We start from the raw sequence: 18,091 nt of genomic DNA, 5'->3' as shown, positions 1-18,091 counted from the left end.
AGTCAATCACCTGACCCTTACCAATGGGAAAACAACTTTACGGTAAAGCCACTGGGTCTTATTTGCGTTAAACTAGAGACACCAGTATAGTCTGTCAAGGGAATTCATACCTTATGGCTAGGGGTGTTGAGTGGTTTTTTCTTCTGCGGTTCGATGCCGGCCGGCGGTAGGGGCGGCGCGGGCGGGGGCGCTGGTACTTGAGGCGCCGAGGTCTCCTGCAATGATGATTGATTTGTAAGGGTTTGTAGCAGATTTGGAGTAATGGTTTTGGGATAAAGACGTCGTAGTAATGCCGTTTTGGGGAGACATTTGCATCTTACGTGCGCTTGAAGAAAAGGGTATGATGTATGACGAATGTTTCTTTTTATTGATATTCTTCAGTGAAACGAAAGTTATGCACTGTTTCATAACGGCGGCAAAGGAGGAATGAAGCAATTGAAACTAAGTTTTATACAGACTACTTTTGTTATCACTGACCAAACTCTGAGGGTTGAATATGTAGGTCATACTGAACAACTTTTACTATGGGGCCAACCCCAAAAAAATCTGCTGTTTTATTAGATTAACTGAAATTTACGAAACCGCAGAATACAATACCGCCATACAATCCGGCCCGCGAAAAGAAAGCTGAATGGTCGGGCTGTGACCTCTAGGTTAAAGTTTGGAGATCTCTTACGGTTGTTATAGTCTTACCTGTCCTGGAGGCCTGATTGGTATCCTCTCGTGGCCTGGCCCGAGAGACGGAGGGGGGATAGGCCTCCGGTTAAGGTAGTTGTTCCCGTCTGTGTTTGTGCCTGGAATTCAGAAATATGTCATGTTAGTACAAATTTAAATAGTTGTTTCTGAAGTAGACTTAAAGCACATATTTCAATGCTCTGTAACCTACGTGATGGCCTAAAACTGAATAACATAATCTAGACAAGCAAACGACGCATTGCCATTTAGTGGATGATATCCAATCATAGCTCTATAGGTAACTCCACCTGTGGACAGATTGTATGCGTTTAGCACGGCAGATATTAATGATGATATTGCGAAGACTACCTCCTCAAGAGTAGCCATGCGGTAGAATAAGACAGCAATATCACTTACTCCCTCTAACCCATAAATGCGTCCCTTGGAGTGGCGGCGCTGGCCCATCGTGTAGAGGAGCCATTAGGGTTCGGCCCGACGTCGTCTTTATATAAGTTAAGGAATCGAAGACAGCACTTACCTCTAAGTGTAGGCTTGTCAGCGAACGGGTTCCTGTACTCAGGGGGCAGCGGGGGGGTGAAGAAGGCCCGGTTGGGGGGCGCGTAGGAGGGCACCGCCCCGTCCCCCACCCGCGCCAGCACCGCCGCGCCGTAGTTCTGTGGCGGCCTGTGAACAAAACAACGGAGTGGTTAGTCTATGGTACACTAAAAATACAGGGGTAATATATAGGGTTCTTCAAAAAAGAAGGGTGAAGAGTTTTAAACGCCACACATGGAGATATAATCTCCTGCAGTTATGATATGTTTGCTTGCTCGCCACCATGACATGGCAATTTTTCATCATGTTTTCTTATGACGTTATCACAAAACATTATCGTTTGTAAAACGACTTTACAGAAAACCATTTTTTTTTATTTCCATTTAATTTTAAAAAGGCACCCAAGCGCTCCATAAATAATGCTCCACTCAATCCGAGTTAATAAAACACGAAAAGAACCAGCCAAATGGTATTTTAAAGTGGAATCCATCACGTCCGAATTAAACCGATCGCCAGATCCTACGGATAAGGTCTTCACAGTACAAGCGAGACATCGCTATATATGAGCATACCGCCGTCTCGCTCACATGGCGTGCGGAAACCACATTAGTGTGATAACCGCGTAACTGGCCTTGTATTCCGCATCTGAGGTCGCGAATCGATTCGGACGCCACCACCAACGTAACTTGGCCTAGAGATCCGATAAAAACTATGCATTACAGAGGTATGCTTATACTGGTTTTGAGCAAGTAAAAAGTTTGTTTAGCGATCAGATAGACCAAACAGGTATGCTTATACTGGTTTTGAGCAAGTAAAAAGTTTGTTTAGTAACCGATTGGATACCAAACAGAATGATTGATGTTAGATGGCCTCGGCAATTGCCATCTTGCAGGTGAGCCAATTTACTGGCTTTTTACGCTAAAATCATGATCCTGGCCTGACGTAAATAGGTTAAGTATAGGTACGGAGAGAGTATTAAACCTCGAGTCAATCTTCAGGGTAGAAAAAGTTTGCGACGTTGAGGAATCCATTTAAACTGAGAAATGAGTTGAATTTTAGTCGATCTACTGATTAGGTACTATTCTACATATATAGTCTCGTTACTTCAGATATTCATAACATAACGCACGGCCTAACCTAAACCTAGGGAAATAGGTATCTATGTCAAACGGTATCTGAGAAAAACGCATTAACTGATTTGCAAGACCGAAGTGATCCCATAAGTGTTCCGGGAACAAAGTTTTGCACAGAATAATAAAAATTTGATTGTTATATGACACTATTTCAGTTTATATTTTTTGAAGGTTGGAATTTGAAAGACATGTTCTTCAAAATATTGAGAAAGGAATTAAAATTTAACCCCTAAGAAGGTGAATAAGTTGAAAGTTTTACGACTTTTCCGTGATGAGATTGCGGGCGGAGTGTAGTTAAGCTATTAAAGACCTAACTTTCAAGTATGTAGGCCGTCTCTAAAGTAAGTACTCTCTCGATAGGTTAAACATGAAGCCAAGTTTCGTTTGGCAAGCCAACTTAGATTACACCGGTCTGATGTTGGTAATGATCCGCAAATGCCAAGACTTGGCCATAAAAGGCTTATACGTACAAATGTATTTACTCGTAGGCTTACGTGTACCAAGGTGTTCAGAAATATGTGAATAATGTCTCTATTATCACATTATTTATTTATCTATCCACAAACACAAGCCTGAGCTTACTGCACTAAAAAAAAACCAACGGGTTGCACTCCGGGAGAGCCGGCAGAAGTGAAAACTCAATGACATTGTAACAGTTTTTCGATCAGGTCACGTGTCCGTCTTACGAATTTTCAATCTGTCGAATCTGTCGGTCACGTGACCTGTCGGAAGTTTAACATTTTTTTCCCCATCACAAAAAGTGCACAGCGCCGCTAGAGAAGTTTTCACTTCAAAAATATGATCTATCGAGCACACATTAAAGTGATTACATTAAGATTAACTGCTATATACAATATCAACTAATGTACGTACGTACGTAACGTACAAACAGTAAAGTTTATTGCTTGTTTCGATAGGCTCATATGGAACTGTTTAAATCATTAAACGTTAATGCAATTTCAATTGTTTTAAACATTTTTTTTCTCAGTGTGTGGAACTAAATCTGTAGGATAATGCAAATGCATACTTATTTAGAACACGTGATTGTCGTGATAGAATACAGAATATTAGCTGAGTTGCGTCAAGACATCACGAAACCACAGACAATATTGTGGTGACATGAACCACAAGATCTAGATTACAGACGTTGTGACATATACCCGTCATAACACTAATATGACTTTTCCCTGCGGTTTGTAAGAAACTTAAGCTTTAGTTTTTGACATCGCAAATTAATTATGTAACATAGAACTAAGATGTTATAAATTCTAATGTAAATGTAAGTTTCTAGAGTTAGACCAAGAAAAGTCTGCAACGATTTTGATAGCACACGCAGTGCTGCGAGTGTCATTTTAAACATCAAACTTCTATGAAATTATGACGCATTAAATAACACTTGCACTGCGTATGCTATCAAAGTCGCTGCAGACTTTTCTTAGTCTAACTCTACCCCTTTTAATCAAGTAGGTTAAAATGTTACCTACATTTAATAATGTTTTTTTTTGAGTTATACTAAACTACCACATGGTTGGCTCAAAAGTAACATATGGCTAAAGAGCTTGAAAGTACATACATACTAACCATAACCATTGATGGGGTGTCAATAATAGGGTAGAGTTACCCTATCGCTAGTTTTAGCTCAGTGTAGTTAAATGAGCAAGGTACTTATATAAACTGATTCCTTGTAGGTATGTACATATACAGTGGAACCTGGATAATTGCAATCTCAAGGGACCGGCCAGTTTTTGTCAATTAACCAGGTTTTTCATTTAAGCAGGTCGTGTCAATTAACGAGGTTCAAAAAATCGTTGTGTCAATTATAGAGGTTTTCATTAATAGAGGTTGCGTTCTGACAAATTTCTTTTATGGAGGTGCAAATAACCCTTTAAACTAGATTTACACGCTTACGTTCTGGGTTTCTGGTCTATATATTGCTTCTGTCTATACTTGCACTTTTACACTACATTAATTACCACTTTATTTTCTTTTCATTTGGGTTTAAATAAATTCCCTTGAATTGTAGAAGAAAGTTTTATTAGAATGTAAAAAGCATACTTTGTTTTTTATTGATCAAAACTATTTCACCTACTACAGGCTGTGATAGATACCCAATAAATAAATTGAATTCTGGATGGAGATATAAATAAAATGATCATTGCTATTAAAATATTGTTTCTGCTGTTTACAACTACATTATTTCAATTACAGAGGTAATAAGTAAGACTTGTTTCAATAATAGAGGTAAAAACAAGAGCAGAAATAACGGATTTTTAGCACAGTGTCAATTATAGAGGTCTTAAGTTGCGATGTGGTCAATTACAGAGGCAAAATTACGAAAAGCACTAAAATCTAAATTGCAATTATAGAGGTTCCAAAATTTCAATTATAGAGGCCTTTTGGTCTCAAGGGACCGGGACCGGACTTTTGGTTGCAATTATTGAGGTTTTCCATTTATCCAGGTGCCAATTAACCAGGTTTCACTGTATACCGTGCCCCTCTGTTTTGTACAGAAAATTACAGACAATGCGTCTCGCATTTAGTTATATCCTCCAAGGACAAAAATGATAGAAATTAGCTTATTTTTAATTTTGCTCACGAAAAGTTTGGCATCAAAAGGAAAAAAACCTAATCAGTTCACGTCTCAAATAACCTTTTCGCCCTTAAAGTATAAAATTCCAAAAGAAATCTAAAATCATTATAATATTAAATCCAAAAATAACGAGAAAGAAGCCAATTCAATTGAAAGCGAAACCAATATGCAAGATTGTTTTCCTTTGATGAAACTTTAATATCTTGTGATGGGATCTCTTTGTACTTTCAACACTGGTTTGGGTCAATGACCTGCGGTATTAGAAGTTTAGAAAACTTATCTTGATATGACATTAATTGTATCTCGCTCGTACTTTTGTTACATAACTATTATCCGCTCGCGACTTTTGTTAGCGTAGAAATTGTTAAATACATTCAATCCAATTTTCATATCTAAAAATCTTTTTTTTTGTAGAGCTGTACAACTTTTGAACAATTTCTTAGACCCTTTACTTCGCTGGTTTAGCCTATTCATTACGTTTTAGAATGTCATTACCATCATTATAGCCTGTAGCATAGGCCTCATCTCTTCGTGTACCCCACTTATCCCGGTCCTGGCCCAGGACCGGGATCCCAGGACTCCTGGGCTAGTCTCGTCCAGAAGTGCCCCGCTCTTTCGAATGTCGTCCACCCAACGAGCTACCTTTAGCTCCCTTACTTCCTTACGCCAGTATATCCTCTAGCCGCCCATACGTCAAACCTTGCCAAGCAAAATGAGATGTTATTTTGTCAATACAAAGTTCAAATTAGAATGAAACAGGAGACCTTTTTATAGGTCTTTGGGCGGCTAGAGGTTAAATGTCGGCGGCCGATCGTAATGTTCCTGTGTAATGTTCTGACGGCAGTGGCGGAGCGTCCTTAGAACTCGATTCCCATTCAGGCTCTTGGGCCATTCTCTTTAAACTTATGAAGAAGAGGAAGGGCAACCTAGCTACGGCTTGCCTACGAACAATCTAGACGCGCCGCCACTGGACGGTAGTCACATTAAATAGAATAAACCAATAGATAGGTAGGAAAGGTTCGTTAGGTTGCTTCAGATGTCCAAAGGGCAAACCGTCCAGAAATAGAGTTAGACCTAAAACATCTGCAACGATTTTGATAGAACACGCAGTGCAAGTGTTATTTTAAACGTCGAACTTCTTCGAATATGACGTATTGAATAACACTTTACTTGCACTGCGTATGCTATCAAAATCGCTGCAGACTTTTCTTGGTCTAACTCAGCCCGTCGACTCAGGGAATCAAACATTTTCACGTAGGTATATACTCGTACTTAGAGTGGTGCATGTAATGTCAAATCAAGTTAAAATGTTTTAAACGTCGAATGCACTGCATCTGCATGTTAAATCTGCATACGTTCTCGCATTGTTGTTGTAGTGCAATGTTATTGCATGTTATGCATTCTAGATAGACAGAGCTAAGAACGCTCTAAGTGATTGCACTGAAGGAGAACATTATTTGTATGTCGTTCAGGGCACCAGTGTAAGACCGTTTTCACATTGTCCGATCCGATAACGGATCCTACATTCGCTTTCGCAGTACCACAGTATTTCGCAGTATCGGCACGCGTGGCTCACTCCGCGATTTCGTCGCTTTGCAACAGGTAGCTACGAGTACATCCGTTTCACACCAATTTTGGTGGCTAGCCATAAGCCCGACGTGGCGCTGTTGCCACCTTAGCGTCCATATCTGTCCTGATCGTAACAGACGCGTTTTGTTAGAGAGTGAGTCTTCTGTACATAGTACTATTATTTATTCTGTGGTATCGGATGTTGGATCCGACATCCGATAATGTCGGTCCGATAGTCGACGGGGGTCCGACATGCCTAAAATCGGATGTCGCATGATGTTTATAAGAAACAGCTGCTAGAGAGTGCCTTATGGCATCAAGTCCGCCTTTTTTGCATTAAGATTTTTTTTTATCAATAAAGATTTCTTATATGAATAAATAAACACGTATAGATTTTACTTCTAATCTGAGATACGATCGTATTCGAAATGAAGTCATCCGTCAGAGAACTAAAGTCGTCGACATAGCCCACCGGATTAGCAAGCTGAAGTGGCAGTGGGCCGGTCATATTAGCCGTAGAACCGATAACCGTTGGGGTAGACGAGTTCTCGAGTGGAGACCGCGCATCGGCAAGCGTAGCGTAGGACGCCCTCAAACTAGATGAAGCGATGACCTTCGCAAGGCGGCTGGCAAGAGCTGGATCAGAGTTGCCGCAAATCGTGCTCAATGGCGTGCAATAGGAGAGGCCTATGTCCAGCAGTGGACGAGAGTAGGCTGATGATGATGATGATGATGGCTGAGATACGATATCGGTAAGGACGATGTGAAAATGCTCTAAAGTTGCCTTTCCACTAAGCGCCACTTGCACCATCCCACTAACCCGGGGTCAACCGGTTAAACCGTTAACCCAGTGTCAAACTGTACTGGTAACCATGGTAACTCCAGGTTTAACCGGCTAACCCCGGGTTCGTGAATGGTGAAAGTGGCTCTAAGGCGGAGTTGAGCATGTGCGTGTGTGCGTGGAGACACGTTTCAATTATCTTTGAGCGTAAGCGTCATTGTAGATGTGACGCTTAAGGATGACTCTCGTTAGTCCGGGACGTGTCCGGGCCGGTTTTCTATAGAAAGTATCACGTGATCGCCTGTCATGTCATAGAAAAGTAAGTGCCGGAAGCTCCGGCCCGGACACGGCCCGGTCTAACGTGAGTCATCCTTTATACGGTTGCAAAAATCTGTCGCTCTCATTTGGCCCAGCCATAACAAAAGTTCTACAAATGATAGACGTCTGACCAGACATATACAAATAGAACCATAAAACTACCTACATCTAGAGCCAATGACCTTTAAAACAGCCATAACTAGGTCTACAACGCCTACATTCTATTACATCTTCACCAATATACCTTGACACCCGAATTCAAGTAAATTGTATGAATAGAAAGTTCACCACGGTTGTATGGAAATGTCAAAAATTGGCATACTGCCCGCGGCCATTCAGTGAGTTTATTTTCGAGATGTACACAGCATTTTAATGAATCCTTTCATGCATAAATATGTATACTATTTTTAACCTTATACCCTTGATATAACGCTTAACGTATACATGTAGGCACAAAAAGACGTACGTTCAGACAAGCGATGCGAATGGAATGCCTAGGGTTTAACTATAGGGCTTTAAAGCCCTGGTCTTAAGGGTTATTTTGAAATGACTGGTAATGGATACGGCTTTGTATGAAGTGTTTATATTAGCGTATCCGTTTAGCTTAAATTGTTAATGCACATTTGCATGGGACGCGTGTGTAATTTCAATATTGTTTTTAGAAATGTGCTAGTAAGTAAATTGTGTAAATAAACTTAATCATTTACTTTAAAAAAATGATTACTACTTATACGTATATACAATTTGCATATATAAGTAATATGTAATCAATGTAATTTTGTAAAAAAAACTGCCCAATTTTTAGTAAATAATCGACCACTTATCTTTGGTAAAAATTTAAAATCCCATAAAAAACTACAAATGAAAATACGAAAAAATTCAAATCAATCTCAACAATAAAAACTGAAACTAGGTTTTGCATAGTAACAAAATAAAATCACTAATGTTATTTTTTCTATCAAATCTAAAATAATACCTTACATTAGTTTCGCTACTCGCCGAGCGATGGCGCTACGAGTATATCGCATCCGCGTTGCGACACATTCTAATAAGGGGCGTCTATTATTTGATCTAAGAGATATATTTTCCAATGACACGGAATGTCGTAAAATCTGTCAATAATAAACGAAGTAAAGGACTGCGCGAGTCCATATAAAAGCGCGACATTACATATTGACTATATTTTGAGTCATGACAATTTTACTGTTTCATACGTAATTAATATCTGTACTATCACAGACACAGACAGTCCTCTATGCCGTGGATGCATGGAGAAGGAAGAAACAGCCTCTCACGTGGTGTTGGAATGCAGCGGAGTGGCCCCATACAGGCCAAAACATCTCGGATTTCCGAGAGACCTCCCCGAGGTCCTACTCTACATCAAATGTTTGGTGGGATTCCTCGAGGAGCTGGGCTGGCAGGACTAGCCAACCCCATATCACGCAAAATAGGCGCTAGACGTCGAGTTGCGGAAAATCGCCCGTACTACAATTTGAACCATCAAAAGCACCTGTAGGACGCGGTTCTGAAAACATAGCTTGTTATAACCGTATCAGGTGTTAATTCGCCGCTGTAATTATACATTTACGACCCGCAATCCCTAACCCACATGCCTATTGTAACAAAAAAACAAATTTCACAGGCTTAGCCAGTTTTTTGTTATGACAGCAGATTTAGAGTTTCATTTCCAAGTAAGCCCACGTGTCAGTGATTGAAAAATGACGTCGTTTTATTGGTTTTGTTTCGCCGAATTATATGGAAATGACGGAGGGTAGTTTTAAATTGTTTTTCTTTTAACAGGGGAGCTCATTTTGGGGCTGTGACAAATTGTTTTAGGAAGGAAAATGTAGATTTTAAGAGTTATACTTGGGAAGGAGGAAGCTTAGTTGATAATTTTAGCAAAATGTATATTTACAAGATTTTATTACTGACATTATTTGCTCGCTTTTTCCTGAGTTAAAATTTTATTTGCACCAGTTTACGAAGTCCGATCCGTCTGTCTGACACTAGGCTGTATCTCATGAACCGTGATAGCTACGACGGTTGAAATTTTCACAGATGATGTATTTCTGTTGCCGCTATAACAACAAATACTAAAAACAAAATAAAATAAATATTTCAGTGGGGCTTCCATACAACTAATGTAATTTATTTGCCGTTTTTTGCGCAATGGTACGGAACCCTTCGTGCGCGAGTCCGACTTGCACTTGGCCGGTGTTTTTATTTACATAATTAAATATACAGAGGTACTACAATACAAATATTAAAATAATAACTAGCTTAAATACCTATTTACATAGATACCTACTTAATTATGATGATGAACCCAGATGAACCTAATTACTTCAAAGTACACAGCCATAACTCCTAAGTACATGTTATAATTCACGTAACTCCTGTACTTGAAGCTCACAAAGTTCCGTGAAATCGTTCTTATTGGGATTATGCTAATTGCCGGCGTCGAGTGAATACTTTCCGGGTACCCGTGGTAACGCTGACAGTTTAATCTTTTGAGGTTATGTTTACTAAGTCCGGCGGACTGATGAGATCAAGGTGTGAACACGTAAAAAGTGAGCTAACTTTCAGCCACAGACTATACAGGGTGTTTGGTATATCGTTTGCCAAATTAAAACGGCAGATAGGTTGAGTCATTTGCTATCTTCTCAGGCCTAGAAAAACAAAATTGGTCATGTTTTTTTTTACTACTACGCAAGTATATTACTAACTACTACACCTTACTACCCTGTATATACTACACCTTATAAAACAAAGTCAGTCAGTCTGTCTGTGTGCATGTATGTTCGCGATAATCTCAAAAACTACTGAACGGATGTTCATGCGGTTTTCACCTATCAATAGAGTGATTCTTGAGGAAGGTTTTGGTGTATAATTTGTTAAGGTTTTGTGTAACCCGTGCGGGGCGGGTCGCTAGTATATGTATGTAGGCGGCCGATCGTAAGATCAGGCATATCGTGAAATTCCTAGGCATATCGTGAAACGTCAAAATCTTTGACTCGTTCCCTGGGTCGACGGAGTCCCGCGTCTATTTCTAGGCAGTTTGCCCTTCGGGCATCTGAAGCAACCTAACGAACCTATCCTAACTCTATATTGGTTTAATGTGACTATCGTCAAAACATTAGGTACACAGGAACATTACGATCTGCCTGATCTTACGAACGGCCGCCGACATGTATAAACGAAACTCTAGGTACATTTTGGATTTCGAAAAACGGCACATATGGCTGACACTTATCACTGAAATTTATCCCTTCTTGAACTGAGAGAAAAGTACAACAAAAATATACTTAGAATTACAAAAATAAACTTAATCCGGGGACAAGGAGAGTTTACTAATAGGAACAAATTGACTTTTGCAATTTCTATTAGTTCTTGCAATTTCTATTATCTGTTTGTTGAAATTATATTTGGGATTACTGAGCTGTTTGTAGAAATAAATAAACTTTACAGAAATAGTGAAACGTCCATAATTATTACTAAAACTTCATATTTTCCCCCAGTACAGAACTGTTTTTTAATTCCTGGTGATGATTTTTTCTCTCAGTGTGAAAAGTATGCCCCGCCCGCAGCTTGACTCGTATATACACAATATACACAACTTCCCGCTATAAAAAAAGTTGTGATTGGCCATTAAAGGCCTGTGCACACCGGCTGCGTGTATGTGACGTACGTCCACGTGCGCGTGCGGCGTTGTAGTATACAGATCTATATGAGAGACGGCACACCGCTTGCGTGACGTGTGCGTGTGCGGCTCTAACATTTTAGCGCACGCACACGCACACGTCACGCACACGCAAGCCGGTGTGGCTCGGCCTTAAAAGTTTTGATTGGCTAAAATGAAATTCTGTCTTTTGTCTTCTATAAATACCTAGGCCCCGGTATTGGGATACATATTCACACGTAACTCAAATACCGGGGCATTCCATAACAAAGCAATCCGTCATATTAGGTAAACAAAGGCACGTTTTGTTTAATCCCAATTAGCTTTGAAACCCGACACCATAACTTCCCTATTATAAAAATGCCATAAATTATCTTAAAAACCGGCCAAGCGCGAGACGGACTCGCGCACCAAGGGTTCCGTACCATTACGCAAAAACGGCAAAAAATTTCGTTTATTGTATGAGAGCCCCACTTAAATATTTATTTTAGGTTGTTTTTAGTATTTGTTGTTATAGCGGCAACAGAAATACCTACATCGTCTGTGAAAATTTCAACTGCCTAGCTATCACGGTTCATGAGATACAGTCTGGTGACAGACAGACAGACGGAGTCTTAGTAATAGGTTCCCGTTTTTACCCTTTGCGTACGGAACCCTAAAAACATGGCGGTTACGTCTAAAACTCGGTATTGAGATGTTTTCCCTTCTATTAAAATAATCAATCAGGTTTGGACAATTTGACGTACTTAATTGAATGTCCCTAAATCGAGGCCTAATCGATTACAAGATAAATAGGTACATATTACCAGAGACTGTACTACGGTAAACGGTAATGAAGACTGACAATCAAATACAAAGCCATTAATACTGTAAACTCGGGTTACTTTGATCCAATGGAGGGTAACTTATACCCACATGAAAACCTCATTTAAAAGGTCTAATAAAAACATAAAAATGTCAAAGATTAGCTTAAACCAACCTTATGGCATATTTCCATAGTTATAGTGCAATAATAATAACCTGGACCGAGTAAATCTCAATGGCCAAAGTTGCCCTCCAGGGCTAAAGTAACCCGACTTTAAGGTATGTGATAATGTCCCATAAATTGAAACGAGTATTACATGTCAAGTACAGCCGCACCCTCTGTTCTTTCTGGCCTGATTTGGTTAAATTACATTTTATTGTTTATTGTCATTTATTGCATACATGTACATTGATGCATAGAAATACATGATGTTAAATACAATGTTAGGAAGCGTACATGTTACCCTGTGAGGGTGTTACAATATGATTGTAGCTGTCTTACATTTACTTAAAAACTTAATTTTTACTTAATTCTCTAATAATTTTATCTCTTTCTTACAAATACATAAGTCAAAACGACAGATAAGGATAAACCATTATTAGCAAATTGAGGCTTGTAGCGCGTTTATGAATAAGGGAGTTAGGCACTAATAAAAGACGCATTAAAAAGTCTCTGACGGCCATTTGCTACAACTTTCTTCAAAATCACAACTTTTCCATACAATATATAATGCAGTTGCAATTGTTAAGTCTATGCCTTTTAAGCAAATTTGAAAGAAAAGAACAGGCGGTGGGGCAAAGTTTCACAGCTACTTCCAAAAGGACTTATGCATATTGAATTTCAAACAGACTTACGTCGTTTTGGAATAAGCAGGATGCCGAAAGTTCCTATTGTGTCCAATCTATTGTCCCGATTGTTATTGAATTTGTGAGGTTGAAAAGCGGCAACTTGCTTTCATTTGAGTAAAAAGTGCAAGAGGGAAATATAAGGGAATAGTGTTCAAGCAATCAATTTTATATAACACTCCCTCAGGAGTTTCCCGTATAGGGTGTTTCCAGCTTCATGCATGCGCTAGAGTGTTGGAGCCGCGCACGCACACGTCACGCAAGCGGTATGCCATCTCTCATAAGGATCTGTATACTACAACGCCGCACGCGCACGTGCACGTCACGCACACGCGGCCTGTGTGCACAGGCCATTATTCGGTGTGCCCGCTACTGTACATGAACATTTCAGAACGTGACGCTATACGTACACCGTCAAAAAGACGCGCATCTCTTGCGTTACGACGCCGTGCTGAGGGCTGAGATGACTATGCGGCCATGGAAAAAAGGTCAAAGTTTTCTGATCGAATTCGCTTGACGCTGACGGCATCGTTATGAGCCAATCGCTCTGAGCGTTTTTCGTGGCAAGCATAGTAAAATGATTTAAGACTTACTACTAGCAAAAAGAATAGATAGTATAGAGGGGTCCTGTCATAGTAAATGTTGTAGTCACTGTAAATTTACTGCCACCTATCGACACACGACTATAACTCAAAATAAACACGTATAAAATTATCAAAAATATGAATATACGTATATGGATAAATTATTTTATTATTTTTATATCATTTTGACCCATGTTCATTCACTGATATCTATGTGTTAAAATTGTTAAATATGAAACGGTGTCGTCACGCCATCTAGCCGAGAATAGGCCAAAGGTGTGTGCGCCATCTATCCGAGAATGACTTTCTTGATTTCCGAGGCACGTTTTTTTTTCTTAGACTTTATTTATTCATCTTATACGAAGTTACATATGTCTTTGCTACTAGGGACATTTCACATTATGACCAAGTATTATTGTTTTAATAACGTTTAAAAACAACACTAAAATTACAAAGTCTATTATCAAAATAGCATTAACTGTTATTGCTATTTTATGAAGTCCTGCAACAAAAGTAACTTGTAATTTAATGGACACTCAGTTTGTTAATCTCGAAATTAGCTCATTAACTTAAAACGTTAATAGTCCCCGTTAAAGTTAAATACCGTTTATGAGGCACGTAAAAAGTTTTCCGAGCGATTTATCTTATGGACTCGTAAAATTCGCATAAAATATTATCATTATACGATTAGTCGCGTAACTGGGGCAAGCGAGTTGAAGAAATCGCAGGAAATAGGTCATAAGTACGTGTACTTTTTTATATTATAAATCTTAGGGTGCCTAGCTAGGCGTGGCTCACTCCGCGATTTCGTCGCTTTGCTACAGGTAGCTAAAAGTCCATCCGTTCGACCCCAATTTTGGGGTTTGCCATAAGCCGCGCGTGGCGCTGTCGCCACCTAGCGGCCATATCTGTGCTGTGACAGACGCGTTTTGTTAGAGAGTGAGTCTTCTGTACCTAGTACTATTATTTATTCTGTGGCCTAGCCAAGCTGCCAAGAGTAATCATACATCCATAAACGCCAAACGAAAAAAAAATGTATCTGACAGATGACCACGTCAAAAACGCATCTTAAGTAGGTATTGACCATAAAAATAAAATTCAAAACACTGTAAAGTTTTCAGGGACCAGTACTCATATTGTAAATTTCATTCGATAGCGAATGTGACGTACGCGTTTGTATTAAGTGTCATTTTGTATGGGATTTTGAGTTTCCAAAACGTCCCGCTTGGCACGCTGTTCAAAATCCCATACAAAAATAGACATAACGCAAACGCGAACGCTTGTCACGCTATCGAATGAAGGTGTTCGATACGAAATGACATCATTCAGGCCTTTAGCATCTTGACAGATGATTTATGCAGCGTCTGTAAGCGAGGAACAACGTCTCTCGTGGCTGTATAAGCCAATGCGGGACCGGCATTTGCGACCGCATTTGTGGCAGGTGAAGCTGGGAGCCATGTCGGCATCATCAGGTGGATTGTGCCTCTTTGCGCGTTTTCGGGCAAGGTCTTGGAACCATGCGTTGTCGTGGATTTCGCCACCTTTCGCGATGGCACCCCTCCATCCATCGCGATCTGACGCGAGCTCCTCCCAAGTGTCCCTATCGATATCAAAAGCGACCATGTCGCGTTTCTCGCAGTCCTTAAAGCGCAGCAAGGGACGTCCAATGCGGCGCTTTTGAAATGCTATCTGGCTCAACATAATCTGCCTAGGCAGACGAGACGATACGAAATGACATATTACGCGGGATATCGTATAATATTTATACGTTATCGTATTAAACGGGTTATGCAACTTGTGCTATAGTTTGTATAGTTACATTAATGGTTATTATAATTTCTTAACCATTTTATTACCCAATTTAACAAAACACGCACCCGTGGGTGGTTAATGATCAAGCTCAGATCTACACTAACTTGATATAGTGTGAAACCGGGTTATCTTAAAATCTCGATATCGCAAGCTTATTAATCTTATTATCTATGCGGGACTTCGCTCTTACGGAGACCAGTAAAAAAAAAGACAGTCAATCACTAATAGACATTCAAAAATTTTTTTGGGGAAAATTCTCCCCTCGCGCGAGATTTGATCTGATAGCTCAGGGACACTAAACTGGCCTAAAATGCCTAATCGCGGCAAATATTTCCATAGTATACTTTGTTTTTACTACAGAATATTTGCAGTATAATTTCTCTGAAACTTTTAATTTGCTATGAACATACGTGGGGGTAAAATTGGTAGCCGAGCTCTTCGTTTGAAGTACGGAACGTAACACTGTATACTAACACTAACAGCTCTTTCCCACTGACGTCTAGTTTTTTGCGGGTACGGTTTTATGCAGGATCCCGTTTTCTGTAGTATAGGGGCTATTCATAAATTACGTCATTTCAAATTAGGGGGGGGGGGGGTCTGGACATCGGATGACGGTAGCATGAAGTAGGAGGAAATGGGGTCATTTGAAGCATGATTTTTGGATGATTATAGGGGGGGGGGGTCAAAAATCGTCAAAACCGTACCCGCAAAAAACTGGACGGCAGTGGGAAAGAGCTCCAACAGTGGTATTTGCTTGGTAACAAGTCTTTGTTATTTAAGTGTCTCTGTTTGTAATCTATTGAAATAAAAAAAGACTTCACTTTTGAGAAATCTCAAAGACATTTCGGTCGTTTTTTATTGGCTAGGTAATAATTTAATAAGAATATGTTTAGACGTTAACGCCTACGTCAGGATTTATTGGGTGTATAGTTTTTACAACCTGTTTTTGAATATCGTAATTTTTTATATTTCACATATTTTATTGCTTCAAGTGATAAATGTTAAATATAGATATATAAACATCAAATATTAAGTATATTTTTTATTGTTAGTTTAATAATACGGCTCGGAACCGGTTTTTTTGAAAAACCCGAAACAGGCCGATATTTTTAACTAATTATTTTATGGTGTTTACGTAGGACTGAATCATGTATTTAGATAACAACTTAATAGTATTAGATTTTCCCGTTAAAAATGAAATAATAAACCAAATAACGAAATAATACCGGTATTTTTTGTATGAAGAAAAAAACCGGTTCCGAGCCGTGGTTAATACAACGGCGATATTATTGTGCTTCGAAGCCTAAATAACCTGAATAACCATTAAAATAAAAGCTACAAGTATTCGTCCTTCTCAGTTAATAAACTTATTAATTCTATAAAAAAATATATAAGACATTTTAGGAGAGACACTTAACAGACATAAAGTAGCATCATAAATATATAAAAAAACCGGATGTTACCATAAATTACAATTACAATTTCAAATTCACCATCAATATCAATATTTCACCAACAAAAGTAACTAAATATTTTGATCGCAATTAATTAATCAAAACGTTTCTAACCGCAATTTGTCAGAATTGTCAACAAGACAAAGGTATAATAAATAATTTATTAGTATTACATTTAAATGGCGGTTTTGTATCGCCATTATTGCACAAGTATTTAATGGTTATTGATTGACCTGGTTATAAAGTCAATATGCTTTTATTAGGCTTTTAGTTATTATGCTTGTTTGGTATAATTATGCCTTTTGAAATTTATACAGTACGTAACTGAACGTAACAATAATTGCTCAAACCCGTTAATGTTTAGGTCATACTGAGCAACTTTTACTATGGGGCCAACCCCGAAATCGCATCAACGGAAAGCTCACAAGGGCGCTCCTTCAACTAGGAAAGCTCCGACTGAGCATGGTAATGGTAACCAGTATCATAACAGGTCATGGACTATTTAACAAACATCTTTTTATAACAGGTGTCACAGACAGTCCCTAATATGCATGGAGATAGAAGAAACAGCCTCTCACGTGGTGTTGGAATGCAGCGGAGTGGCTCCACATGGCTCCTCTATACGCTGGGCCAACGCCAGCCACTCCAAGGGACGCAGCCATGCGGTAGAATCAGATAGCAATATCACTTGCTCCCTCTAACGCATAAATGCGTCCCTTGGAGTGGCCGGCGTTGGTCCATCGTGTAGAGGAGCCAATACATGCAGCGCAATACATCTCTTGTTTGATAGGATTCCTCGAGGAGCTGGGCTGGCAGGACTATGTCTTTGTTGTTTGATGTTTAGCGTCCTCTGGCGTGTTTATGTTGTTCAACAAGTTTTTAGCGTTATTTAGACTTGCTTGTGGTGGGGTTTCTATTGGACATGGGCAACAAGTAAGTTGTTGGGGTTTTTAGGATACGTTTATCGTAATTTAGACTCACCTAGGCTTGTGATAAGTGGGGTTGCTGTTGGTCTTGAGTATGTCCTAGTTCTGCACGGACAACAAGCTATTGCCACTTAATTAATATGTAGTTTAGGGTACTTTTAGCCTGATTTAGACTCACCTAGGCTTGTGATAAGTGGGGTTGCTGTTGGTCTTGAGAATGTCCTAGTTCTGCACGGACAACAAGCTATTGCCACTTAATTAAAATGTAGTCTAGGATACTTTTAGCCTGATTTAGACTTACCTAGGCTTGTGATAAGTGGGGTTGCTGTTGGTCTTGAGAATGTCCTAGTTCTGCACGGACAACA

General features: G+C 39.4%; 1 protein-coding gene across 1 annotated transcript in view; it reads right to left on the bottom strand.

Moving 5' to 3' along the window:
* The window catches only part of LOC134675506 (uncharacterized), a 47,437-nt gene that overhangs the window by 6,306 nt on the left and 23,040 nt on the right, over positions 1–18,091 (bottom strand). Inside the window, exons 3-5 of the mRNA XM_063533770.1 lie at positions 1,214–1,359; positions 694–794; positions 111–215 (exon numbers count right to left, since the gene is read on the bottom strand). Coding sequence (XP_063389840.1) covers positions 111–215; positions 694–794; positions 1,214–1,359 — 352 coding nt within the window. The remainder of the gene's footprint in view (positions 1–110; positions 216–693; positions 795–1,213; positions 1,360–18,091) is intronic.

Source organism: Cydia fagiglandana, chromosome 22 (assembly GCF_963556715.1).
Source record: "Cydia fagiglandana chromosome 22, ilCydFagi1.1, whole genome shotgun sequence".
Lineage (NCBI taxonomy): Eukaryota > Metazoa > Arthropoda > Insecta > Lepidoptera > Tortricidae > Cydia > Cydia fagiglandana.
The sequence above is the reverse complement of the archived record's forward strand: the minus strand, read 5'-3'. Positions and strand labels throughout refer to the sequence as shown.